The sequence below is a fragment of the Macaca fascicularis genome, chromosome 5 (assembly GCF_037993035.2).
Source record: "Macaca fascicularis isolate 582-1 chromosome 5, T2T-MFA8v1.1".
In the NCBI taxonomy this organism is placed as follows: domain Eukaryota; kingdom Metazoa; phylum Chordata; class Mammalia; order Primates; family Cercopithecidae; genus Macaca; species Macaca fascicularis.
In genome coordinates, this window is record NC_088379.1 from 4,935,189 (window position 1) to 4,962,811 (window position 27,623).

The 27,623-nt window shown below is 53.7% G+C and overlaps 1 protein-coding gene across 50 annotated transcripts in view; it reads left to right on the plus strand.

The window, feature by feature from the left end:
- ABLIM2 (actin binding LIM protein family member 2) overlaps window positions 1-27,623 on the plus strand; it is a 218,272-nt gene that overhangs the window by 43,815 nt on the left and 146,834 nt on the right. For all 50 annotated transcript variants that reach the window (XR_012434605.1, XR_012434606.1, XR_012434617.1 and 47 more), the window contains exons 2-4: window positions 9,823-9,966; window positions 19,140-19,323; window positions 27,068-27,183. Coding sequence is in view for 16 of the 50 variants with exons in the window: in XM_074039373.1 (XP_073895474.1) it covers window positions 9,823-9,966; window positions 19,140-19,323; window positions 27,068-27,183 (444 nt within the window). In the remaining 34 variants the exon portion in view is untranslated. The remainder of the gene's footprint in view (window positions 1-9,822; window positions 9,967-19,139; window positions 19,324-27,067; window positions 27,184-27,623) is intronic.

Below are 27,623 nucleotides of genomic sequence, written 5' to 3' on the forward strand. Positions count from 1 at the left end.
TTTCCTCTCCACAATGTCTGTGGTTTCACTGGGCAGACCCAAAGGCTGAGAGTGATTCAAGAGCTGGGAGCCAGAATCCTCCGCAGGTGTCTTTGCTGGCACGTCCTGCAGTCAATGCTGGCCATCCACGGGGACTTCTGTGGTCTTTCTGCCAGAACAGCGGCATGTGGGCTCTATGTGTGGCCACAGTGTGGAGTGGTTTGGGCTTCCTCCCAGCATGGCCACCGGGTTCCCAGGATGAGCATCCTAAGAAAGCAAGGCAGAAGCCACGGGTATTTGATGACCCAGCTTGGAAGCTGCCTGGCGTCAGTTCTGTCGTATCCTTTTGGTCAAAGCAGTTGCAGAGGTCCACCCAGGTTCAAGGTGAGAGGCTTTAGACCCCATCGGGTAATAGAAGAAGGGTCGACGCGGTGTTGTAGGAGAGCATGTGAGAATGGTTGTTGTGATCGTCACCTTTGAAGATGCAGCCTGCCACGGGGCTCTGCTCAGACAGCCCGTGGGGAGGCTCAGAGGGATAAGCTCAGAGGCTTCCAGAAGGACACCGTGGGAGGTGCTGAGATGACTGGATGCTACTGTCACATGCTGAGGGGAAGGTGGTTGCAGGTCAGTGTGAGGCGCATGTGTTCATCCTGTTCCCCAAGCACATCCTAGGGTTCAGGCAGTGGCAGGGGGCTGGGCCTCCAGGTGAGCCCAGCAGGCATGGAGCCCACCAGCCCTACAGAGGAGACAGATGTCAAAGGACACATTCTGTGCAGCAGGCGAGCATGAGAGGAGGGGTGGCTCATGGACTCAAGTGATCCCCGCCATGAGCTGGTTCACTGGACAGAAAGAGGAGTTTGGTTGCCGATGTCTGGGCCAGCCCTGGGAAGGGCACTGAGGGCCAGGGTGAATGACACCCCAGGAGGTCGTGGTTTGGGGTGACAGCGATGCCGAGAGGGGCATGTGGAGGTCAGGAGCCTGCGGCATTTTCCCATAATCAGTTTCATCTGCAAATACCTGTGTGCAAGCCCTGCGTCCATCCTCAGGACTCCAAGGCAGAGCCGAGCTGGTTGTGGTCCTCAGGGACCTGTGGTCTGGCCATGGGCAGGTCAAGGACTCAAGGGAGAAGCCAGACTGCACTCCTGGGGAACTGGAAGAGGGCCAGGTCACCTCCTTGTAGGCGTTCCAGGGTGCCCTGCAGGTGTCTCACATCATCATTGAAATAGAGCTGGGCCAGCCCCGGGAGGAGTGTGCCAGGGCCTGGGGTCCCACGGCGCTGGCACCATGAGCTTCCTGTGTGCCCTTGTGCCCAGAACTGTCCCGTGACTGCTTGGGGACAGGGCGTGCCTGCCCAACACTCGGCCCCATGCTGGCCTAGCTTTTGGCAGGGAGAAAGTATCCAGTGCTTCTTTGCTTAAGGGGGGATTGAACAGAGGGTCGCCCCGTCTGGCCACATGGGGTCAGAGACCTGCGGAGGCCCCTTGCTAAGCCCAGGCTCTGATGGCCGTGGTGAGAATGGGGCCGGCTCCAGAGAGCAATGTCCTTGGTTCATGGTTATAATTAGCAGCCAGCCCTTAAGTAGGTTAGGAAGGAAGCGCCCGCCTGTGATCCGGCATGATTTTCTAACAAGTAACACTTGGGCAGGGCAGTAGGTAGGCCTGGACCTGCTCTTAAACCAAGGCACGACCTACAAAGTGAGAACCTGAGGGAGGGGACACACTCTAAGGCACAGGCGGGGGCTTGTAAGTCCCCAAAAAGACAGCGTGGCAGGATCCATGAAGATGCAAAGTGTGTGTGCCTGCACCCTTTAATTCCATATTCATAAAATGAGCCCAGAGAAAGCCCTGTGCCCCAGGGCAGAGCTGGCACAGGGTGTGTGTGGCCCTGTGGTGTGTGAGAGCCTTGCCTGTCTCCTGGCAAGGACTGGCTGAGCACACGTCAGCACAGGGCCAGCATCAGCTCTGGTCTCCTCAGCACCCGGCCCTAGGGAGACAAACCCCTCAGGCATGGCCCTGGCCCGTGAGGGCTTCCAGGCCAGGGGAGGCAGACAGGCCAGTGGACAGCAGCCGCCCACGTGTCAGGGCTGTGCTGCAATGAAGGTGAGCCGAGTACTGTGATGTGTGCCTGCTTCTGTCCCAGAAGGCGCCTGCCCATCCTCTGAGCTTCTAGCTCATGTCACCTCCTCCCAGAAGCCCTCCCTGATTGTACACAGGTTCATCTCCCCGCTGTGCCTGCCCACAGCCCTGTGCCCGTCTCTGTATTTCTCTGCTTGTTGACACAGTCAGAAGGAAAGGTGTGAAAGGGAAGCTGGAACTGTGTGTCCTGTGACCTGCTCTGGGTAAGCCGGCACCTCTGGAGTCCGTGTGTGTGTGTGTGTGTGTGTGTGTAGGCTTAGAAAACTGAATATTACTAGAACATCCTTGGGACGTTTGGAAACCCCAGGCCAGCCATTTGGGTGATAGAAACAGCAGACGGGGAGCTTTCTGAAATCATCTTGGCAGATGGAGCGGGGCTCCGATGAGAACCCCTGCCATGGGAAGACCCCAAGGTTTCCCCTGTGTGAGTACACAGGGGGGTCCCCTGCCCATTCTCAAGGTGGATTTACCTCCAGAACAAACGAGGAGAGCAAGAGAACAAAGCGAGCACGGCTGCTGGTCTTTGGCTAAGCCAGGAATACATGCTCAGAGGTCCAAAGTTCACTGGGCCCTCAGAGAAGGGTGGAACTAAATATAGATCCGCGGGCACGGAGCGGAAATAAACAGGCAAATCCCCAGCCAGGCGTGGTGGCTCACGCCTGTAATCCCAGCACTTTGGGAGGCTGACATGGGAGGATCACTTGAGCCCAGGAGTTTGAGACCAGCCTGAGCAACATAGCGAGATCCCAAATACAAAAATTAGCTGGGCGTGGTGGCACACACCTGTGGTCCCAGCTACTCGGGAGGCTGAGGTGGGAGGATGGCTTGAGCCCGGGAGGTTGAGGCTGCAGTGAGTTGAGACTGTGCCACTGTACTCCAGCCTGGGTGACAGGGCGAGACCCTGCCTCAAGAGAAGAAAAAACATTCCCAGAGATGACAGAATGATGAGAACTCTGCTGTCTGGGTCGTGAGAGCTGGTTCGCTGTGCAGAAAGAGGAGTTTGCCCCCTGCCTGTGCCCCCTTGGCCTGGCATGTCCCTCTTCCTGTGCCTGTCATGCTGATGTGGTGCTGAATGGCACACCTGTCTCCCCAGTACCTGACAGCGGGTCTACTCCTGTGTCTGTGTCTGTTGAACAAGTGAACACATGGCTTGAAGCCCAGCAGGTGATGAAAGGGGTGGGAGAAGGAGCCTTGGACACACCTGCGCTGGGCCCCAGTCTCTCAGCTGTGTGACCATCTCCTAGCCTCGGCATCCTCATCTGTGAGATGTGGATGACCGGCATTCCTGTGGGGTGTGGTGTGGAACAAACAAGAGAAGGTGGAGGGCTTGGACCGTGGCTGTTGTGTTCCCTGCGGTGTCCCTGGAGCCTGCACTGTATTTACCATCTTGCCTTTTCCTGAAAATGCTTGTGGACTCCCACTCTGGACTTGGAAACCTAGAGTGGACCTGAGAGTGATTGTTCTTCCCCTTTCCGATAGCCACCCCCGATCTGACCCCTCCACCCTGCGGCCTGAAACAGAACTCAGCTAACAGCTGCTGTTCACAGCCACCTCTCAGGCCTTGCACATGGAGCTTTCTCTACTTCAATGGACGTTTAAAAAGTCCTCCTAAGATCAAGCCCCAATTTACAGATGTGAAAACTGAGGCTTTGCAGAGTTAAATCCGTTCACCAAGATCACACCGCTGCCCCTGGATGGTGGACCCAAACCAGACCCTGCTGGCTCCCATTCTGGCGGGCTGGTGGCAGATCAGGAGTCCAGCCTGGAGGGGGAGGCAGGGGGATTTCCTGAGAGAGGCACGTCCCTTAGCTGTGAAGGTTATGTGTGAACGACACCAGCAATCATTCTTGTTATTCCCACTGGGGATCCCCGAGGCTGGGGTTTCATTATCACGAGGGATTAAATACTCTCAGCCCCTGTGTGATGGATTCTTAGCATTTGAGTTTATGTTTTATGTTATTATCACAGTTAGAGACTTGTTAAACCGAATTATTGGAGCCAATCTCGAAATTGCAGTGAAATGAACCTGCTGCAATTGTGGTTCCTTTGTAATTTTTTTTTTTTTTTTTTTTTTTTTTTTTTTTTTTTTTTTGAGACAGGGTCTCACTCTGTCACCCAGGCTGGAGTGCTGTGACATGATCTCAGCTCACTGCAACCTCTGCCTCGCAGGTTTCAAGTGATTCTCCTGTCTCGGCCTCCCAAGTAGCTGGGATTGCAGGTGTGCACCACCACACCTGGCTACTTTTTTTTATTTTTAGTAGAGAGAGGGTTTTGCTATGTTGGCCACGCTGGTCTCCAACTCCTGACCTCAATGATCCACCCACCTAGGCCTCCCAAAGTACTGGGATTACAGGCATGAGCCACAGTGCCTGGCCTAGAATTTTAAAATTTTTTTGATAATTTTATTTCTCAGAGCAGTTCTTGGTTTCTAGAAGACACAGAGAGTTCCTATGTGCTCCCATCCCATCTTCCCTATGATTAACATCTTGTACTGGTGAGGTACATTTGTTATAACTGTACCAATGTTGATGTATTGTTTTTTGTTTGTTTGTTTGTTTGTTTTTTGAGACGGAGTCTCGCTCTGTCGCTCAGGCTGGAGTGCAGTGGCCGGATCTCAGCTCACTGCAAGCTCCGCCTCCCAGGTTTACGCCATTCTCCTGCCTCAGCCTCCCGAGTGGCTGGGAGTACAGGCGCCCGCCACCTCGCCCGGCTAGTTCTTTGCATTTTTTTTAGTAGAGACAGGGTTTCACCATGTTAGCCAGGATGGTCTCTATCTCCTGACCTCGTGATCCGCCCGTCTCGGCCTCCCAAAGTGCTGGGATTACAGGCGTGAGCCACCGCGCCCGGCCTGATGTATTGTTTGGTGAAGTCCATACTTTACGTTGGGGGCCGCTCTCAGTGTTGTAGTTTCTATGGGTTTGGACAAATGTACAGTGTCATGGATCCACCATTACAGTATCGCCCAGAGCAGCGTCACTGCCCTAAAACTCCCCAGCGCTCCGCTGATCCCAGCCCTGGCAACCATCAATCCTCTTACTGTCTCCTTAGTTTTGCCTTCTCCAGCATGTCACATAATTGGAATCCTGCAGGGTGTAGGCTTCCCAGGCTGTCATCTGCCAGCTAGCAGTATGCATTGAGGGTCTCTCCATGCCTTCTCACAGGGTGATGGCTCGCTGCTTTTTGTTGGTGAATAATAGTTCATCGTCTGGATACACCCCAGTTCGTTTATCCATTCACCTGCTGAAGGATAACTTGAAACTTCTCTTTTTAATGTAAAACACGTGGCTTACTTTGGGCCAGGTTCTGGGGGACTGAGAGTGCCACCTGGCCCCTGCTTTGGCAGGGTTTTGCTGTTGCCCCCCCTAGCCTCCTTGCATGCCTGTCCTCACAGTTTGGCAGCTGCAGCCGGATGAGGAATGAACGCCGTACACCCACTTACCTACCTGTGGTCCCAGGGCCTGGCAGGAAGGGCCAGCTGGAGGGAAGCCTGTAGGAGCTGCACCTGCGTAGAGGCAGCGGCGTCCTCACCGCGCAGTGTCTACCTCCCATCGCGAGAGGGCAGAGCCTCCGCCATGTCGCCGCAGCCCCAGGACGTCTCAGAGGCAGTCCCAGCAGGCGAGATTGGGGCCTCCAAGCAAATCCATGCTCTTAGCAGCTTCCCCCAACACCCCCCCACCCCCGCCCCTGCCCCGCCCCGCCACCCCCGACCAAGTATATTTCCAGTCACCTGGAAACCGTGATGTCAGGCCAGGGTTCTTGAAAATAACAATGGCAATTGTGTATTGAGCACTTATTGTTTGCTGGGCTGGTTGCTATGGGAATGTTTTCGCCCATGGTCCTGGCATCCCTGGGGCCAGGTAATGCAAGAAGACGGATGCCTAGATGGAGAGACACACAGACAGAAGGTTAGGAGTTTCAGAGACTCACCTGAGGTCACAGCATGCAGAAGGCCAGCTGAGGCTGCATCCCAGGCCATCTGGCCCCACCACTCTGAGACTCTGAAGCTGACGCTTCCCTCAGGCTGGATTTGGGCTGGATTCCAGCAGCGCGAACCTCTCCCTCGTCGGATCACGAAGAGACGCCTGTGCGTTGTTCTCTTTGTTGCCAATAGATCAGAACATACGCGTCTTGAAGATGCACAGCCCCCACCCCTGTGAGCTCTGACTGAGCCTCAGATGTGGACCGGGTACATCACCCGCATGGCACCTATAGGGGTCCCGGTGGCCTGGGGGCCATGCGTGGCCGAGAGGCACTGTTTGAAGTGTAGTCCACAATTCTAATCCTTGTTCTGCACCGGGAGGCTTCGACTCCAGCCCAGAAAACCTTCGCCTGCTGCCGCCTCTCCACCGTCTTTATTAAATGATGGTTGAGGTGGTTTCATTCTGCAGGCAAAAGGTGTGTGGAACAAGCCTGCTGTGGACTCAACCAGAGTGAGAAAGGCCAAGTGGCCTCCAGTGGCTGCAGACTGAGCCCGCGGGGACCCTCACCGGACTCTGTCTTGTCCAGTTTGCAAAACCGGAGGCAGGCCCAGGGTGGCGCTGAGTTATTTTTCATGCCATTCATCTCCTTTCCCGTGCCTGCTTCCCAGGCCAACCCCTCTCCCTTGTCCCCAGACAGCTGACACCCACTGCCCTTGGTCTGTTTGGAATCCCTGGCCTGGGAAGACCTGCTGCCCCAACATGACCCAGGTTCCTCCTCTGCGCTGTCCAGTCACAGTTCCCTTGATGGGCAGGGACCCCAGACGAGGACGGGTGGCCAGATCAGTGGCTTCCAGGATGTGGTTTCTGAGAATGGGTAGGGGCAGGTTGGAACTGGATGGGGAAATGGTCTCCTCTGTCTGAGATGCAGTTGCTGGATTTTTACCAGGGAGATGAGGAGACCTTCCAGGCTCAGAGCGCAATCAGTGCTGGCATTTAGCAATTGTGTAAATATATGTGAGTGTGCATCTGTGTGTGAATACGCTTAGCCCTCAAATGAAGGGTGGCAGGTATTTTCTGGGCCTGTGCCACGTCCCTCAGCCCACCTGTGGTTTCGACGGCAGCCAGGTGGGCCATGCCCGATCACCTGCAGGCTGCCCAGCCCTGGCATCTGCAGCACCCCTGGCTCTGTGCCTCAGAAACTCGCTCAGCCCAGACACCAGGCAGACCAGAAGAGGGGGCTGAGACTTCCGCCTTGGAGCAGCTCTTGCACTCAGGGGACAGGCGGTTGGGGGCCAGTGCCCCGGCCTCCCTTCCTTCCACGGGAGAGCTGGGACATGCTCCGCAGGGTTTCCTGGACATCCCCAAGCCCTGAGGCTCCTCTCCCACGTGGGGAGCAGCTCAACAACACGCCTGCCAGCAGCTTTCATCTTCCCTGCTCCTCACTCCGGCCTGGCACCTGGGGCCCCCGAAATAGACCACTGCACCCACAGCCTTGTCTTCAAGACTGGATTCAGGGGAACCCAGACCGAGACAGGGGGAGCTGGTGTTAGAGTGCTGTGGAAATAAAGGAAGACGTGAGGACAAGTAGAGGTGACTTTCTCAGACCCACTGTGGCAAGGGAGTTGACCACATGGGCAGGCAAGTGGTGGGGAAGCCTCCGAGCGGGAAGGACGGCTCCGGGTGAGCCCCCATGGAGGCTGTTGGCCTCGGAGGACTGGAGGTGGCTCCTGGAAGGGAGGCATCCCATGTGACTGGTTAGGGGTGTATTTGGCTTCCTCAGAATGATCCTAACTGGAAAGCGGGGGCACGAATTAGGATGGCTGTCAGTTTCGAGTCAAGTCCTGGCCATGTGGGACCCAGTTATTGTTTAGCCTCCTGGTTGTCGAGGAAGAGCTGTCGCCTCCCTGTGAGTCTGCCAGATAGCTGGCTTCCCGGCTGGGTGCCAAGGCCGGACTGGACTCCTGGGCCGGCAGCTGCAGGTGTGGGCTGAGCTCTGCCTTTCTCTGGGCCTGGCCATTGTCTGTGTGTTCAGTCTCTCAATGAGATGGTTTGGGGTGAACTTGGCCTGAGCAGAAGGCGTGGGGCACAGCGCTGGCCGAGTGAAAGCCCGCCCTGGGCTGCTGCACTGGGGTGGGCCTTGCTGTTGGTGGCTCTCCCTCCCAGACGAGGAGTGGCTGGCAGAATGCAGAGGGGAGGGGCTTGGCGCCTCGGCCCCTCGGCCCCCACCTGTCTGACAGGTTGACCACTGCATTCACTTCCCTGGCTTCTGTAACAAGTGACCACAAACTGAATGCAACACAAATTTATTAGCTTCCAGTTCCGGAGGTCACGGTGCCCACCAGGTCTTGCTGGGCTAAAATCAAGGTGTGAGAAGGGCTGGTTCCTTCTGGGGACTCCAGAGCAGAATACTTTCCTTGCCTTTTCTGGCTTCTCAAGGCTCCCACATTCCTTGGCTTGTGGCCCCTTCCTCTGCCTTCAAAGCCAGCAGTGTGTCATCTCCCTGACCTTCTTCCACGGTCACACCTCTGGCCACAGTCGCATCGTGTTCTGATTTTAAGGCCTCTGTGGTTATGTTGGACTCAGGTAGACAATCCAGATCATATCCCATCAAAGCCCTTAACTTAGTCACACCTGCAGCCCCTTTGGCCATGTCAGGAAGCATATACACAGGTTCCAGGGATTAGAAAGGGTACATCTTAGGGGCATTGTTCTGCCGACTGCAGTCCTAGCCACAGAACCTCCTACCTGCCGCCTGTGCCTGCCCTGGGCTCTGGGCCTTCAGTCCCCAGGCTGATTCATTCTTGCAAGCCAGCACTTGCTGAGTGTCAGCTGCTCCTCTCCGCCGGCCCCCCAGGAGCCACCGCCTGGGTCCTGCCCAGGTCCTGTGTGGCTGACTCTGTGCCTGGCAGAGCTCCACATCCAGCTCACTCACCTCCATCTACCAATTCCTCAAGCTTCAAAGCGATGCCAGCTTGACCACCTGGTGGTCACTGTTGCTCACCTGGCCGTCCCTAATGCCCACTGGGAGCCCCTCAAAGGGCAGACCTGAGGCTTCTGGGCCGTGGACCCCCGTCCTGGGCACTAGTCTCTGTAGCTGCTTTGGGAGGATGGGGATGAGGAGTGTGTCACCCTGCCTAGTTCCCGGGAGCCCTCAGTCAGGCCCTGTGACCATCCATCCTGACCTGTCCATCCATCCAGCCACCCGTTAAACATCCTGTACTGTGGTGGCTTTAAGGGAGATTTAAGGGGACAGCAGCAATATTCAGCTCCATGTCCCAGGACCCAGAGGGAAGTTGAAGTAAGCTCCCCTTAGGACCGTGGCTGCTGTACTTGCAGAAGAGAAGATTTGGTGCCTGCTACTGAGGGTTGCTGAGCTTACAGGGGGGTGCCTTGTCCCTGAGACCCCAGAGGGTAAGGCCGTGCCAGGTGAAGGCAGCTGTGGTTGGGTCATCTTTCAGGTGGGGAGGTGGTGGCCTCATTGCCATAGGTGTGCATGTGCATGAGAACCCCGGGCCCCTCCCTGTGTGGGGCTACGGTAGACAGGAGCCCACATTGGCGGTTAACCAGTTGGCCTTTGCCCTCTGGCCCCTCACCCCTCTGTAATCTGACTCCTGTGGGTTCCCAGGCAAAAGAAGACAACAGACCGACCCTGATGCCCTGTGGGACTTGTGCTGGTGGGCGCGGGGCCTGCTGGGAGGGTCAGCTCTGCGTCCTCACACCCCTGTTGTGCTCACCTTTGTGCCTCACACATCCACCCTTGAACACTCTTCTTCTCTCTTTCCCAACAGTGTCGCAGCCCCAGGCTGCTCCCAGCCCGCTGGAGAAGTCGCCCAGCACGGCGATCCTGTGCAACACGTGTGGAAATGTGTGCAAGGGCGAGGTGCTGCGGGTGCAGGACAAGTACTTCCACATCAAGTGCTTCGTCTGCAAAGGTGAGTGTCCCCCAATCCTCTGCAGTGTGGCCCCTGAAACAGGCCTCCCAGTGGCGATCCCAGGCCCTCATAGCATCCTGGGAAGCTCTGCTTAGGCCTGGGATATTGGAGAACACTCTAGGTACAGAATCTTCATAGGACAGTGTGATCTTTTCAACACAGCCTTGTCTCTTGTGGGTGTGATGGAGAAATCGCCAGAGTGGGGAGGGTCAGGGGATGAGGGTCCAGGTCCCCAGGGGTGTCCTCATGTGGCTACACCCAGCCTCAGAGAATTCTGGTCCTGGGGCCAAAGGAAGGTGGTCACCTGAGCACTGCAGCCACACAGGTAAATAAATGGTCGTGGTCAGCTGCGTGAACTCAGCAGTGGGGGACACGCGGGACCTTTGCTGGACCACAGGCATGCGGGCACCCCCACCCGAAGTAGCACCGAGAACATTACCATTATTCCAGACTAAAATCACTTCAATTTCTCTATGATTATAAAGCAATAATGTAAATAATCTACTAAATTCCAATAATCCTGAAAAGATGAGAAAAAAGCAAAACAAACAAAAAAAATCACATGAGGCCCCGCCAACCGAGATGGCCTGTGCCGAGTCTCCCTCCAGCCTGTTCCTCCTTCCTACACAAAGATAGCACATGTGCCCTCGCTAATTTTCTAAAATTAGATTAAAAATAGCACTGAGGAAGGGATGTGCAAATCAAACCAATTTGATGGATGTCGATGCGAGGAGTTTGCAGTTTTAAAGGAATTACATTAAGGACACTGCAAATCCCTGCTGCGGTGTGTGGCCCGTGCCTGCCTGCCTTCTGCAGGTTCCGTATGACGAGCCCCTGGGCCATTTGGAGATTCACACTCGCTTAACCATAATGACCCTCGATGAACCCTAGTGTGCTGACGGTGTGCTTTTTTCTGGGCAAACAAAACTAGGAAATGTGCCACAAGCAGATAATTGGGCATCATGATTTTCATCAGGCGTCGCATGGCCCCCATGTGATGGTTGTGGGCTGCATTCATCCGCTCCACAAAGGCTCCAGGAGGCCCTGCTGTGCGCCAGCCTCTTGAATGTTCTAAAGACCAAGAAAGCACAAGCTTTAGCATGGCTGCGTTCACTGTCTGGTGAGGGAGATAATGTTAGGTAAGGTGTGCAATACGATTTGAAAAGGTGACTTTTTATAGTAAAAACCAAGCACATGTGTGTAGCGGGGGATGCCCACAGGGAAGGATTTCGAAGACTCCAGAAAGGACTTCACAGGGGAGGTGGCGTGCTGTCTAGAACCTCAAGAGAGTAGAAATCTGCCTGTCAGAAGAAAGGCCGCTCCAGATGGAAGGGAATCATCCCGGCACCAGCCGTCCAGGGGGACATATGACTGCGCTTCAGAAAGGGGGACACTGAGGTCTGGAAGCTCCAGGAGCTTGCCCAGGGTTTGCATTCCAGGCATGTCTGCAGCCCCTGGGCTAGGGTCTTCCCTCCTGGGTTTCTGTGGAGGTGCCTTGAGGGTCTCCCGGGTATGGGGGAGCAGCAGGAGGGAAGCAGGTGCTGTCTCAGCCCTGCCCATCGGAGTGCAGACATCGTCCACTAGTCCGCTTCGTGTTTGCAGGCGCAGTGTAAAGACTGTGTGTAGAGTCCTGTTGCTTGAAAAGGAAGCTTGAAAACAATGGCCTAGACTCTTCTGCTGCTAAAAGGGGACCATCTGAGAACTGACCCTGGTGCCGCTGGTCCTGGAGGAGGCCTAAGTCCACAGCACGGCAGCTGGGGCCCTGCAGGGGGTTGGTGACTTACGGAAGATGCTGAGCCCAGCCAGCTCTCCACTGGCCCTGGGACCCCGAGGGGGCTGCACCATTTCTGGCAGGAGTGGGAATGCCCTGGATCCCTTGGGCTGAGGCCGACCCCAGCCCCGCCCCTCAGAGATGCTGGGACTCTGTCCAAGGATATGGGTGACTATCGGAGACATCACTGGGGGTACTCAGTGCCCCAAGATCACCTGGATGGGGGGTTGCCTGCACACCTACAGCCTGGCTCGGCCCTCAGTGAATTCCGCCCACAGCACCCTGATGCCCTGGGTGCCCCAATACCACTGCCCGGCCTGACAAAGGCAGCAGGAAGCCCAGTTCTCGTGTGCGGACCCAGGCCTGAGGTCTGCTTTGGAAGAATGATTAAGTTCTGGGAGCTGCTTTGGAAGAATGATTAAGCGAACAGCACCCTGTCCAGCACACGCAGGGAAGGATTTGTTTTCTGGGAGTGAGAGCACGAGCTGTGGGTGTGAGTGTGGCCGGCCCCCATCCTCCCACATTTCCATAAACAAGCAGGTGGTCCACCTGCCTTCCCAAGCCTCAGGAACCCCGCCTGGGCTGCAGAGCGAAGGGGGTGTGTCAGCGCCAGGGGCACTTGCCTGGGAGAAGGGGTGGCCTCCGCCCTGGCCTTTCTCTCCCTGCAGCTGGTGGATTTCATGCTTTTCATTAGGGCTTTCCAGGGCATCGTGGGATTTGTCTGGTCTAATTTTTTCAACTCTCCATAAAGATACATTTGCCACATTTCTGGAAAGCAAAATCCATTAGATGCCTCTTTTTAAAAGCCTAGTTTAAAAGACAAAGGGGAAGCTTGCACTTTATTTGAAAGGATTTCCGTAAGCACAGACCTTGGGCCTGCAGCAAAATGCATCAGATCTGAGTCAAGTTCATCACCTCCTGTGACCCAGGGGACTCATGGGTGGTGGAAACTGCCCGGGTCCCCCTCCTGTGTCACATGGGCAGAGGCCACTTCAGCCTCCTCCAGTGGGTGTGGAATAACCATAACCCCTTCCTCGCCAGCTACAGGCGGTGGGATGAGACAGTGTCAATGGCAGGCTGACCCAGGGCCAGGGACTCACACTCCATCACCTAAGACAGTTAGTGACCATGGGCTCCAGCAGTGGCAGGGGTCTGAGGGCAGGTCGGTGCCAAGATCCACCACATACCCACCCACAGCCAGGTAGAGCCTCACTGTGTGCCAGGCCTGTTGGCCCTGCAGATGCGGCAGCCAGGGCAGTGACCACCCCTTCTCCTGGGAAAGCTCTGCCTTCGGTGGGTGGCCTCTGCGCTGGAGAATGGCACAGAGTAACTAAGATTTCCTGCAAGCTTTCAAATGAGCTGCATTTGTTTAAGCCTGAGGACTGTACAGTCTTGGATGAGTCTTCTCTCCAGGCTCTCATGAGAATGCAGCTTATGAATCATTGAGGGTGCTTTGGGATGAATAAAAAGAAGACCCAACTCATAAATATCCAACATGGATATTTATCACCTTAACACGAAGTCTGAAGGTAACCCCATACCCCTACCCCAGGGTTGGCTAATTAAACAACTGACCAGGGTTTAATTAGAGAGAGACGTTCTCTCTCCCACACAGCCCCCTGTGCCTGTCATCGGTGCCTCTCCTCATGGTCTCAGATGGCTGCTGTTGCTCCAGCATCATGTTCTCACCGCATGGCATCCAGCCTGGAGGTGTGCACAGGCAAAGGCTCTCTCCTCGCATAATCCTCCCTCTCATTAGGGAGGAGAGCCCTTTCCTGAAGTCCCCATAGACTCCCCATATGACTCATTGGCCAGAACTCGGTCACACATTCACCCCCACTGGCAAACAGGAACGGGGAGATCGTGGCTGACTTAGCCCAATCATGGCCGTCCTCGGGTAGGCACATTACCAGGTGAGCCAAAGCAGCGTCTGTTCGCAGGGAAGACAATTGTATCACAACCTAATTCTGATTCAAGAGGTCCCACTATGTTGGGTTCCCACTCCCCAGGCACTTGTGCCTCAGTTTACCTGGGAAATCTGTGAAATCGTATGATTATCGTCTTGTCTATGGCTGCCCCAGGCTTGGGCACTCAAATTCCATCTCTGCCACCCATAGCTCATGTGGCTCTTAGGCAGGTGCCTCAACCCAGTTTTTCTAAGTAAAGGCATTCAACAACTATTTATTGAGCATTTACTGTGTGCCAGGCACTGTTCAGGGTGTATGGAAGATAGCCTTGAACAAAACAGACATCCTGTCCTCTTGGGGACCAGTTCTAATGCAAGGAGACAGACAATAAACACAATAAAGAATAAATAAGCGAATTTCATCATGTGCTAGAAAGTGAGTCCTGCTAGGGAAGGAAAGATGCAAACTGGTGGTCAGGGTGGGCCTCACGGAGGAGGTGACCTCTGGGCAAAGCCTGTTGGAAGGAGGTGAGGGAGTTAGTGAGGGAAGAGTGTTCCCACCAGAGGGAACAGCCAGTACAGAGACCGGGAAGCAGGCAGGTTTGGGAACAGCAGGAGGCCCACGTGGCTGGAGCAGAATGACCAAGGGGATAAGGGAGGTAGAGCCTCTGCATCCCTGCAAGGACTGTGGCTTTGACACCAGCGAAGAAGTGCAGAGGAGGGTCCTGCTCCATCCTTGTAGTTTCCCATGAATCTCTGGGTGCTTGCTGGTGCATGGAGGCCAGGTTGGGAGTCGGGAGGAGGGTAGAAGCAGGTGCAGGCGCCTAGACTGGAGCCGATGGCGGCTGGGATGAGGGATGTGAAGATATTTCATTCTGGATGTCTTTGAGATCCAGCTGGCTCTGTCTTTACCCTACAAATGGGAATACATGTAGAACATAAATACATCAAATGCATAGCACAGAGTGCCTGTAAAAACGAATCTGGTTTACTTGGCCTTCAAAGGATGGCTGAGCTCTGAGCTCTGGGAATATGTTTTAACCATGATCTGTTGTCTCCTACTTGCAATGATGAAAAGATGAGGCCACGCCCACGTGTGCCCTCAGGAAAGCAGGCATTTTCTGGTCCAGCTGGAAGTGGAACTGAGCCAGTCCACGATTTTAGCAAGAGCCAAGAAAACAGGCAGGGAGGGAAGGACGTGTGTCCGGAGGAGAGTCCGTGAGCTGCGCACGTAAGGCAGGTGGAGTTGTCCCTGAGGACGCGTCCATCTGGGACTATAAATAGCCGCCTGTTCTAGGCGGTCTGGGAGGAATGAAGGAATGGTGCAAGATGCCTGCACACGTGCCTCCTGGGCATTCCAGGCTTTTATGAGAAACAGCCATGGGCCTCCAGCATCAAAGGGAAGCTCCAGACAGGTGGGCCTTGGACTCGGCCCAGGGCACTCCTTGTTCCGCACAGCCTGAGCTGCAGAGGGTGCCAGGAGAGTCAAGATCACATGGCAGAGTTGTGAAAGTCCCGGCAGGAGGACTCTCAAATGACGTCCACCCATCGCCCTGTTATTCACAGAAGGGGACCCTGAGCCGGGCTGGGCCAAGACTTGGAGCCGCGATGACTGGCCAGCCCTGGAGCCCTCGCCCAGGTTAAGGCTCACTCAGGCCCCTGGGGTTCTCTGTTTTCTTGTGTTTTGATGTGAATTGGCATCTCCTTCTTCCACTCTCCAATATAGAAAAATAGAGAGCAGCGGGTGGACAGCACCCTGGGTGGTCCGTGTTCGGATCTGGGTATATATTCCTCTCAGCTTTCCCCTTGTCTGGGTCTCTTTAAAATTTGAAAGCATGCCGGCCGTATGCCTGATTCGTTCACTTCAAATTAGTGTGTGGGCACTTTCTCACCATACAAATTCCTCACATTCATGTCAATATCCTCCCAAATTCCTTCCAAAGCATGGCTTGTTAAACCTCATCTCATTGATTTCTTTTTCTTTTCCTTTCTTTTTTCTTTTTTTTTTTTTTTTTTTTTTGAGACGGAGTGTCATTCTTGTTGCCCAGGCTGGAGTGCAGTGGCGTAATCTCGGCTCACTACAACCTCCGCCTCCCGGGTTCAATCGATTCTCCCGCCTCAGCCTCCCAAGTATCTGGGATTACAGGCATGCACCACCACTCCCGGCTAATTTTGTATTTTTAGTAGAAACGAGGTTTCTCCATGTTAGTCAGGCTGGTCTCGAACTCCTGACCTCAGGTGATCCGCCTGCCACAGCCTCCCAAAGTGCTGGGATTACAGACGTGAGCCACCGCGCCTGACCTTCATCTCATTGATTTCTTACAGCCACCATGCAAGATTGGTATTGCTACCTCTATTCTACACATGAGGACTCTGAGGTTCAGAGAGGATAAGTAACTTGGTCAAGGTCACACAGCTGGGAAGTGGGAGGAGCAAGGACTCAAGCCCAGCCTGCCTGACTCTAAAGCCCAGGGATCTATGTATGACATTTTACTGTATCTATAATGCAGGGAACATTGTTGCAACTGAATTTCTGTGACAGTCGTGGTCATTTCCTTGGGACAATCCCAGGAGAGGCACTGCTGGATCAAAGGGTGGGAAGTTTTCACATTCCTTGGAGTCAGTGCCAACTGGCATTCCAGAAAGTGGTGCTGATTCACCCTTTCCCCCCGGCCGCCACCCTCTCCTGCCTGTTTCTTGTAAATGACCACAGCATGTGCCCAAAGGATGGTGCTGCCGTCACCCCCACCTCCCCTGCCTCCTGCCAGTGTCTGTGCTAATTTGATAAATGACAAAATGCAATATAAGAACAATGTGTTGTGTCCTTAAGGACTTCTAAAATGACCAGGGAACTTGAACGTTTTATTTTTAGCAGACAGAGGTCTGGGGTTTTTGTTTCTGCTGTTGTTGCTGTTTTGTTTTTTGTTCTGAGATGGAGTCTCGCTCTGTCGCCCAGGCTGGAGTGCAGTGGAGCGATCTCGGCTCACTGCAAGCTCTGCCTCCCGGCTTCACGCCATTCTCCTGCCTCAGCCTCCCAAGTATCTGGGACTACCCGTCACTGTGTCCCGCTAATTTTTTGTATTTTTAGTAGTAGAGATGGGGTTTCACCGTGTTAGCCAGGATGGTCTCAATCTCCTGACCTCATGATCCACCTGCCTCGGCCTCCCAAAGTGCTGGGATTACAGGCGTGAGGCACCGCACCTGGCCAGAGGTCTGGGTTTTAATCGCCTTGTGGTGACCTTGGCATACTCAGGACAGCTAGAATCTGACCAGCAACCTCCCAGGTAATGGCTGGGGCTGGACGTACTCACTTGCCTGGTGCTCCCAGGAGTGGACTCACGGTGCTGGAGTGGGGCACCAGAACCACTGCCACATGTTCCTCCTTTAAGGAACACCCCACACCATCATGTCTTTATGAAGAGTAGAGAAATTGACAAATGCCAGAGCCGTGAGTGCTGTGAGCCCGATCACCATCCAGCGACTGTCTTGGTGCGGGTGGCGCTGATATCAGAATACTACGATGCTCCAAAGTGAGGCCCCCAAGTCTCTGGTTCTCCCCAGTTGGGATGTATTTGCTTGGTCGACACTATGGTGCAAGATCAGACAAAGCATTTTCATCCTCAGCCCGGGTTTCCTTCTGGATTTTCATGAGCCAGAGCGTGGAGTGCAGAGCTAGGGCACCCTGGCCCGGGGCTGAGGCCCACCTGTCTGCAGCTTCCCTTTGATGCTGGGAGTCCTTGGCTGTTTCTCATAAATACCCCAGAACACCCAGGAGGGGCGAGTGCAGGCATCTCACACCATGTCCTCATCCCTCCCAGACCGTCTAGACTGGGTTTCATTCTGGGTTTTCATTCTCACGTTGAGACAGAATTCAGAATCAGCATCTCCGGCTCGGGCCTCTTAGGACCAGCCATTACAGCAGCAGCCAGGGCCTCGATGCTGAGCCAGGCAGGACTCAGGTCTCAGGTCGCACTGGCTCACAGGATGCTCATCTGTGCTGCCGTGAACCCCTCTGAAGTAGCTTCTGTGTGCTAGATGAGGACAAGGAGGCCCAGAGAGGTTAAGGAACTTGCCCAGGGACACAGCGCACTATGCAGGTGGAGCTGGGATTTGAATCCCCGCAGCTCCTGCATCTGGAATCTCAGCTGTTCGGTTGACATCTCACCATATCAGAAGAGCAAACATCTCTTTGTAGAAATGGAGAAAACTAAACGCCGGAATACAGGCTTTCCAGTCGCTCTGGTGCTTCCAGCCAGTTTGTTTCCAGAGCGCTGTTGGGGGTTTTGTAGGCAGATGTTGAGGGTCTTGCTTTGGACTTGATATCCCACTGGATGCCCTTGAAGGAATGATGTAACCTTTCACTTTAAAGGTGCGCGTATTCACAATATGCAGAAACGACATCCTTTGCAAGCAGTTAACATTGTAATGACAACTTTTAGATGTCAGCTTTAAAATATATGAGGGCTACATGGTTTCTCAAAGCCCCTCCTTGGTGGCTGTGAGCTGCACTGACCCAGCAGGCGGGACCCAGGACTGACCAGGCCAGAGGGGCTGGGGCTGCAGGGGGTTCCTCTGTGATGCTAGCAGGGAGGGGCTGGGCCAGCCAGGCCAGGGGAGGCTGTGGGCTGCTCCCTCTGAAACCATGCATGGCCTCCACGTGGCCCTGGCACTGGAGGGGAAGCTTATGGGAGGAATGCACTCGTGCTCAGGACAAGGACTCAGGGCCTCTGAGCTGGTGATGACCAGCAGGTCGTCCTGAGGGCGAGTGTTCCCTTCCCCACCTGGCAGAGACCCCTCGGCCCTCCATAGAACTCCAGGGCTTCAGCTTCCTGGGGCGGGTGTGTGTTGGGAAAAGAGACAAAGTTCTTTCCTTTCGGGAACCCTCAGGCTCTCTCCTCCTGCAGCGCTGGCCTTGTTTACACTGTGGGGAGACAGGCACCGAGGACCGTGAGGGCATGGAGACCCAGAGGAGTGCGGGAGGGGGCTGGGAAGTCTCGAGCGGGGCTGGAGGCACCAACCACAAGGACCTAGTCTGTCCTCCTGGGAACCTTGGGCCCCAGCACAGAGTCTAGCACACAGTAGGTGATCAGGCTTTAGCCCCTTCCTGATCTATATGCCCAGTGCTGGAAACAGCCCACTAGAGGACAGGAGAGGCTCAGGGGCCATTCCTGGCAGGGTCACAGAGGCTGGGGGCACCCTAGCCAGGGTGGGAGGCTGGGCAGCCCCTCAGGAGAGCCTGGCTCTTGTCCCAGTCAGCGCCCTTTTCCCAAGCTTCTGTAAGGAAAGTCCACTCACCACCAGGCCAGGGGCCAGAGCCGGAGTCTGTCCCGGGAGCCTGGCCCACCAAGAGTTGAGTGAGCCACCCCAAGTGTGTGCTGAGGCCTCGGTGCCTGTGTCAGGTGGTGGTGCGTGTGTGGAGGGGGGTCCACCTGGGGCCTGAGGGATGTGGAGATGGGCCCCTCTGCCGCTAACACCGCCTCGCCCGTCCTCCCCCAGCATGCGGCCGCGACCTGGCCGAGGGCGGCTTCTTCGTGCGGCAGGGCGAGTACATCTGCACGCTGGACTACCAGAGGCTCTACGGCACCCGCTGCTTCAGCTGTGACCAGTTCATCGAGGGTGAGGTGGTGTCGGCGCTGGGCAAGACCTACCACCCCGACTGCTTTGTGTGCGCCGTCTGCCGGTGAGTGAGCGGGCACCTGGCCTCCGCCGCCCCGGCCTTCCAGGCCTTTCTCCTTCCCTCCCTCCCTTGCTTTCTTCCTCCTGCTCCCTCCCGTGATCTGCCCTCTGCATCCTGCAGCGAGGCTGTCCCAGGGCCCACAGTCTGCACCCTTCTGTTGCAGTGTGTCCAGAGGCCTCCCTGTAAGGGCAGGGGTGGGCTGCCCCACTTTGGGTCTGGTGCATGGCACAGAGCAAGCAAGCAGAGAGTGCTGGCTGCGGAGACTGGGTCCTTGCCCGGGCAGCAAGACTGCACCGGCCCTCCTCTGCCTGCACCTCCTGGGGCTGAGCAGGGAGGCCCGAAGGCAGCCTTCCCACATGGTCCCTACCTCCCCCTTCCGTCCACAGCCCCTGACTTGTTCCTCCCAGAGGAAATGTTCTGTTTCTAGAAAACAAAGAATAAAAACATGAAAAACAGTTTATTTTCTGTTCTGTACTCCCTGTCTCACCACACCCAGTTTGCAGGGGGCGTTTTCAATGTTGTTTCCAAAGCAGTTCCCTGTGGTTACAGCATGCGCCAGAGACAGAAATGGAACCTTTGTCAGAGGATGCTAAGGACAGGAGGTGACGATGACAAGGAGTATTTCTAGGGAGAGTCGCGCTGTGTCATCGTAGCGTGACCTGGGTCAGACCTCTCCCAGGGATTATCTGAATGTTTGATTTTTGTGTACGTAGCTTAGAGATAAGCGTTGACATCTTACAGTTGGTTTGAAAGATCGCCTCTGGTTAATCTATTATTTAAAAAAATAATAACAGACAGCCCTGGTCATGTTGGAGTCACTGGGACTGGACTTGTCCAGCCACCATCAACAACAAGGAAACTGGACACAATATATGAAACAACCATTTCCAGACTCTGGGGCTCATAACTAAGAGAAGGGAACAAGTTAAGTGAGGTGAGGCCTGTGATTGCCCCAGCTTCCTTCCTGGAGGCGGTTTCTGGAAGGCTAGCATGGGGTTGGGGGAGAGACCCAAGGGGACTGCGGCATTGTCCTGAGGCAGGAGACAGTGACTAGAAAGGCAGGCACAGCTGGAACTTGTTGGGCACGATGCCAGAGGGGTGGGAGCACAGCGGACAAGAGCACCGATCTGCACAGGTGCCTTGGAGTCTTTGACCAAGCACGAAGCCCTGTAGTCATAGAGAAGTTTCACACAGTGGGGCAGAGCATGACCAGGTGGCGCCAGCGAAACAATTGCTGGATTTGGGAAACATCTGAGTCCTGTCCAGGGCGGAGATTCCTTGTTGAACCCCAGGGCATGCAGTGTGGACACCAAAAGGGTCATGTCTTATCCAGAAGACAAAACAGCCCCAGAGTGAAGGCTACAATGAACCTGCTCTGCCGAAGCAGAAAAGGAGCCTCAGAAAGATCACGCTGGCTGGGCACGGAGGCTCACACCTGTAATCCAGCACCTTGGGAGGCCAACGTAGGAGGATTGCTTGAGATCAGGAATTGGAGACCAGCTTGGGAAACATAAAGAGACCCCACCTCTATTTTTTTGATTAATTATTTTTTTAAGAGATCATGCTGATCTGCAAATAAACTGTCCGCCAGGGCAAAGCCCAACACTTTTCACAAGAAGATTTTTAAAAATCCAGCATTCGACGACGTAAAATTTATAAGTGTTCAGTGTCCAGTCAAAACTTGCTGGTGATGGCTGGGCACAGCAGCTCATGACTATAATCCCTCCACTTTGGGAGGCTGAGGTGCGAGGATCTCTTGAGGCTGGGAGTTCAAGATCAGCCTGCGTGACATAGCAAGACCCTGTCTCTACAAAAAATTTAAAAATTAGCCTGGCATGGTGGTGCATGCCTGTAGTCCCAGCTACATGAGAGGCTAGAGTGGGAGGATGGCTTGGGCCCAGGATTTTGAGGCTGCAGTGAGCTATGATTGCACCACTGCTCTCCAGCCTGGGTAATAAGCAAGACCTTGTCTCTCAAAAAAAAAAAAAAGAAAGAAAAATTACTAGTTGTATTAGGTTGTTGCAAAAGTAATTGTGGGTTTTGTCATTAAAATTAATCGTAACAAACAGCAGCCTAATAAAAGGAAACTAGGAAATGTGACCCAAACCCAGAAGAAAAGTCAGTAATAATAGGCCCAGAAATGACAGGAATGGTAAATGAGCACATAATGACTTTAAAATAGCTACTGTAAATATGATTAAGTATTTTAAGGAAACATGAACATAAATAGGAGAGTTATGGAAGATATAAAAAGAAACCACTGGTACTTGTAGAAATGAACAATACAATGGCTGAAGTGGAAAATCTCCTGAAAGGAATTAGCAGTAGATTGGGTATTTCGGAAGAAAATATCAGTAAACTTGAAGACACAGCATTAGAAAGAATTCAGACTTAAGCAGAGAGACCAAAAGACTGAAAAACATGAAAAGCCCCTCAGGGACCTGTGGTTGTAGATCTTTGTCTCTATCTAGATGGATAAGGGAGACCAAAAAGTACTTAAGGAAGGAATTGCTGAACATTTTGCAAATTTGGTGAAAACTGTAAACACATGGATCCAAGAATTTCAATGAACATCAAGCAGAATAAACACATCAGAATCTACCAAATCTATCCTAATCAAATTGCTGAAAACCAGTGCTAAAAAGAAATCTTAAAAGCAGCCCGAGGAAAAGAAATATTATTTACAGAGGAACAAAGGTATGACTCCAGACTTCTCATCAGAAACTATGTAGGCTAGAAGACAATAGAATAACATTTCTTAAATGCTGAGAGAAAAATATCTATCAAATAATTCTAGACTAAGCACAAAAGACTTCCAAAACTGAAGGCAAGACTGCTAAAGGGCATGGGATTTCTTTTGTGGGTGATGAGATTGTTCTAAAATCGATTATGGTGATAGTCGCACAACTCAGAATATGCTAAAAGCTGCTGGATTGTACATTATATTGTATGCGAATAAAATGTCAAAACTGTTACTGAGAAACGAAGGCACTATAAAGACTTTTTTAGACCCACAAAGCTAAGAGAATTTGTTGCCAGCCAACCTACACCAAAATAAACTAACAGGAAGTTTTGTGGGCTGAAGGAAATGCAAAATGAGAACCTGTAAAAGCAAGCCATCGGCTGGCAGAGAGTGCCGTGTTAGATATGAGTTCAAGGGTGAACCCTCACACCTGTGTCTGATGCAGCACTGCTCTACAAAATATGGATTATTTACAAAATATTGATTATTCACAACTCAATAATAAGACCAAAAATCTTGTTAAAAATGGGCAAAAGAGGCTGGGTGCAGTGGCTCGCACCTGTAATCCCAGCACTTTGGGAGGCTGAGCCGGGTGAATCACTTGAGGTCAGGAGTTCAAGACCAGCCTGGCCAACATGGTGAAACCTTGTCTCTACTAAAAATACAAAAATTAGCCAGGCATGATGGTGGGTGCTGTAATCCCAGGTACTTGGAAGGCTGAGGCAGGAGAATCACTTGAACCCAGGAGGTAGAGGTTTCAGTGAGCCAAGATCACACCACTGCACTCCAGCCTGGGTGACAGAGGGAGACTCTGTCTCAAAAAAACTTTTTAAAAAATGGGCAAAAGAGTTTAACAGAGACAACTATAAACCAAAAAGAGATGGAGGCAGGGCTCAATCAATAGAGATTTATTTAGCCAAGGTTGAGGATGTGCCCAGGGTGAAATGCAAGCCACAGGAGCACTTGCGAGCTGTTCTTTTTCCAAAGGGGGTTTGGGACACTTCGGTATTTAAAGGGGAAAGAGCAAGAAGGAGAGAAAAAAAGGGGGAGGAGGAGGACCATGAGGCAGATAGCTACAGTCTTTATAGTTAGATTTCATATGCTAATCAGAGCCTCAGTAAATCTGTGTTTTACATGTGAAAAGAGGGAGTCGAAGAAACAGTTAAGACTAACCCTCTGTAAATCTACATTTTACATTTGTCATACGCCATTCTGTTTTGCATTTTACATGTGACATGGGGTTGTGAAACTACAGCTCTCTGGAAACAAAAGGAAAGCAGTTTTTGCATGACTCAGTTCCCAGCTTAACTTTCCCTTTGGCATAGTGAGTTTGGGGTCCTGAGATCCTATTGTCTTTCACACTTCACTAAAGAACATATACATATGGGCTGGGTGTGGTGGCTCATGCCTGTAATCCCAGCATATTGGGAGGCTGAGGTGGGCAGATTGCTTGAGGTCAGGAGTTCAAGACCAGCCTGGCCAACATGGTGAAACGCCATCTCTACTAAAAATATAAAAATTAGCCGGGTGTAGTGGCAGACACCTGTAATCCCAGCTACTCAAGAGGCTGAGGCAGGAGGATCACTTGAACCCAGGAGACAGAGGTTGCAGTGAGCCAAGATTGTGCCACTGCACTCCAGCCTAGGTGACTGAGCAATACTGTGTCTCAAAAAAAAAAAAAATGTATATATGTGTGTGTGTGTGTATATATGTGTACACACACACACACACACAAATGACCAACACCATACGTGAAACAATGTTTATCATCATTAGTCACAGGGGTATGCAAATGAAAACTGCAAAGAAATGCCATTACGCCTCCATTAGAACGACTAAAGCTAAAAAGATGGACCGTGGCAGGTGCTGGTGAGGATGCGAAGCCAGAGGAGTGTCCTTCCAGTGCCGAACATGCACTGTGGCCGTGGAAACCGGCTTGGCAGTTTCTGATAAAGTTAAATACACACTGAGCACATGATCAGAAAACCCGTCTTCTGCATTCACCCAGAGGGAAAGCTTGCATCCGCGGAGAGGCTAGTTGGCAACTGTGCTTAACAGCTTTATTTGTAACAGCCTCAAACCGGAAACAGCCCACAAGCCCCCCGCAGTTGCATGGAATGGCTATTGTGGTTTGTCCATGGGACGGACACTGCTCAGTCCTCAAAGGAACAAAGGATCGACATGGGCAGTAGCACGGGTGAATCTCAAAAACACGGCGCTGACAAAACACCAAAGACTACGTGCTCTGTGATTCCGCACATACACACACACACACACACAAATCTAATCCACGGTGACAGTGATAGTCACAGTGTCTGGGGCCCTGGTGACAATGATGATCATGGTGCCTGGGGCCAGAGGTCACAGGCAGTGTGATTGTAGACAACCACAGGGGGCTTTTTGCAGTGGAAAGAATGTTCCATATCATGACGTGGCGGTGGCAGTTACATGGGTGTGTACATTTGTCACAATGTACCTCAATAAAGTTGAGGAAATAAAATCATAGATGCCATTGAGTCAGCCCCTCTCAGGCCCAGGCAATATGCCAGAGCTTCCCGGGCAGGATGTCCTGTGGGCAAATGAATGTGTGAATACAAACCTGGAATGCGGGCGTTCTCCGTCCTACTTTATAGGTGAGAAGCGTTTCAGAGAGGCTGAGTAACTTGCTCCGGGTTACACAGCCAGATATTCGCTCCAAGCACATCCAGGGATGCGGAGGGGCTCCTACTCTGTCTCAAGATCCCCCACCACAGGGAGGGTGCAAGACACTGAGACCCAGGGGGCAGCAGACCACAGCACTCACACAGTGGCAACATGGGCATGGGAGAGCCGTGCAGGCTCCTGGGTGGCGAATGGGAGGAGAGGGCCCTGGGCCCAGCTCAGCCTGTATTTGTCCTGGATCCCCAGGAGCAGGTACTGGCCCAGTGGGAATCCAGGAACACACCTGCTGCATGGACCAAGGACACTGAATGCCAGCCCCACAGGGCGAGGCTCTGGCAGGCCTTCAGCAGGGGAAGGCACAGTGGTCTCTAGCTTCAGGGAGCTCCATCTGGCAGGCCCTGGTGGGAGGCCGGGCAGGGACTCATCAGGAGAGAGTAGACCGAGCACAGCCCCCTAGGGGAGCTTCAATCCTTCACTTATTCACCCATTCATTCAATCAACAATGCATCTATGGTCTCTTCCCTGAAGAAGACAGGTGAACCCAACAAAGATGTTTGAGCAGGGGGGCTTTTTTTTTTTTTTTTTTTTTTTTTTTTGGAGTCTCACTCTTTCGTCCAGGCTGGAGTACAGTGGTGCAAACTTGGCTCACTGCAACCTCCACCTCCCGGTTCAAGTGATTCTCCTGCCTCACCCTCCCAAGTAGCTGAGATTACAAGTGCACACCACCACACCCAGCTAATTTTTGTATGTTTAGTAGAGGCGGGGTTTCACCATACTGGCCAGGCTGGTCTCAAACTCCTGACCTCAAGTGATCCTCCCACCTCAGCCTCCCAAAGTACTGGGATTACAAATGTGAGCCACCACGCCTGGCCACGCAGGAGCCTTAAGGGGCACCCACGGTCTGACACTTCCACAGGCTTCTGCCTAAAAAGCACCTGGTTCTCTGGCCAGGCTCAGCTGGGGAAGGCAAGTGGCCCGGCGGCTACTGGGAGCTTGGTGGCAGCAGGTGTCGAGGGCAGACATGGCAGCATTCTCAGGCTGTGCTTCTGGCCCCGTCTGCAGGTGGCCCGGCCTGAGCTTGCTAGATGCAGCTACTTGAGCCATCCCTCAGTCTCCAAAGACATCCCCGGGCTGCAGGAGGATGGGCCGGCTCTCCGCGGTCCCTCACCCAGCCTTGCTCCCGGCACTTGCTGCGGAGGCAGACTTTAAGGGGGTACCAGAAAACTCAGTAGTCAAGTAAATGATATTTTAACGCAAAATTTTAAAAAATTGAAATAAATGCAAAAACTCCATTTAGAGCAGAATGGCAGAATTTTAAATACAGACAGGATCCAATTGTCCAGCATCTTCCTGTCTACGAGGTGTGCTTTTAAAGACACTGCCCTCTTCGCGGCCCAGGTAGATAAATCGTGGAACTTTGAAGCCAGACAGGTCTTGGTTTGATTCTGGTTCTGACTCGTATCGATGTGTCCTTGGAAAAGTTACACATCCTCTCTGAACTCCAGTTTCTCGCACATAGAGAAGACATGAAGCGGCCGGGCGCGGTGGCTCATGCCTGTAATCCCAGCACTTTGGGAGGCTGAGGCGGGCGGATCCCAAGGTCAGGAGATCAAGACCACGGTGAAACCCTGTCTCTACTAAAAATACAAAAAAACTAGCCAGGCGAAGTGGCGGGCGCTTGTAGTCCCAGCTACTCAAGAGGCTGAGGCAAGAGAATGGTGTGAACCCGGGAGGCGGAGCTTGCAGTGAGCCAAGATCGCGCTACTGCACTCCAGCCTGGGCGACAGAGTGAGACTCCGTCTCAAAAAAAAAAAAAAAAAAAGAAAAGACAAGACATGAAGCAAATGCCAACTAGGTTGAATGGCGTGCGGTTATTCATGAGGCATGCCTATAGGGCGCCTATCACAGTAGCAGGCCCTGGGTACACAGGAGATGCCCAGTGGGTATAGCTGCTGCCCTTGCTGCTGAGCCAATATGAAGAAAGCATCCCATGTCGCCGGGAAGGCAGGGTGGGCTGGAGGCACCGGTGGCATGGCATGTTGCCATGTGCCAAGCACTGGGCTGGCCCTCAGCTGGTCCTCACCACCGCCTTAGGCGCTACGATTCTGCCTGTTGGTACGGATGAGGAAACTGAGGCTCAGATGTCAATGACTACCTGAGGTCCTATTGCGGGGACGCGGCAGTGCCTGGGTGGAGAGGCCCTGCATTGCATCCTCAGCCTGTGACTGGTCCCTTTGCGAAGCCCTGGGGAGACATTGGCCCTGGTCTCCTGCTCTGGGGCAGGGCTCCCCCAGAGAGGAGCCGGAAGGCGGGCCTGGCTGGTAACGAGCTCTCTTGTTTCAGGCTGCCTTTCCCTCCTGGGGACCGAGTGACCTTCAACGGGAAGGAATGCATGTGCCAGAAATGCTCCCTGCCCGTGTCGGTGGGCAGCAGCGCACACCTGCCCCAGGGCCTCCGAAGTAAGTGGGCACTGAGTGGGGGTGCTGAGTGGGGGCGTGCTGAGTGGGGGGTGCTGAGTGGGGGGTGCTGAGTGGGGGCGTGCTGAGTGGGGGCGTGCTGAGTGGGGGCGTGCTGAGTGGGGGGTGCTGAGTGGGGGCATGCTGAGTGGGAGGTGCTGAGTGGGGGCGTGCTGAGTGGGAGGTGCTGAGTGGGGGCGTGCTGAGTGGGAGGTGCTGAGTGGGGGGTGCTGAGTGGGGGCGTGCTGAGTGGGGGCATGCTGAGTGGGGGGTGCTGAGTGGGGGCATGCTGAGTGGGAGGTGCTGAGTGGGGGCGTGCTGAGTGGGAGGTGCTGAGTGGGGGGTGCTGAGTGGGGGCGTGCTGAGTGGGGGCATGCTGAGTGGGGGGTGCTGAGTGGGGGCATGCTGAGTGGGAGGTGCTGAGTGGGGGCATGCTGAGTGGG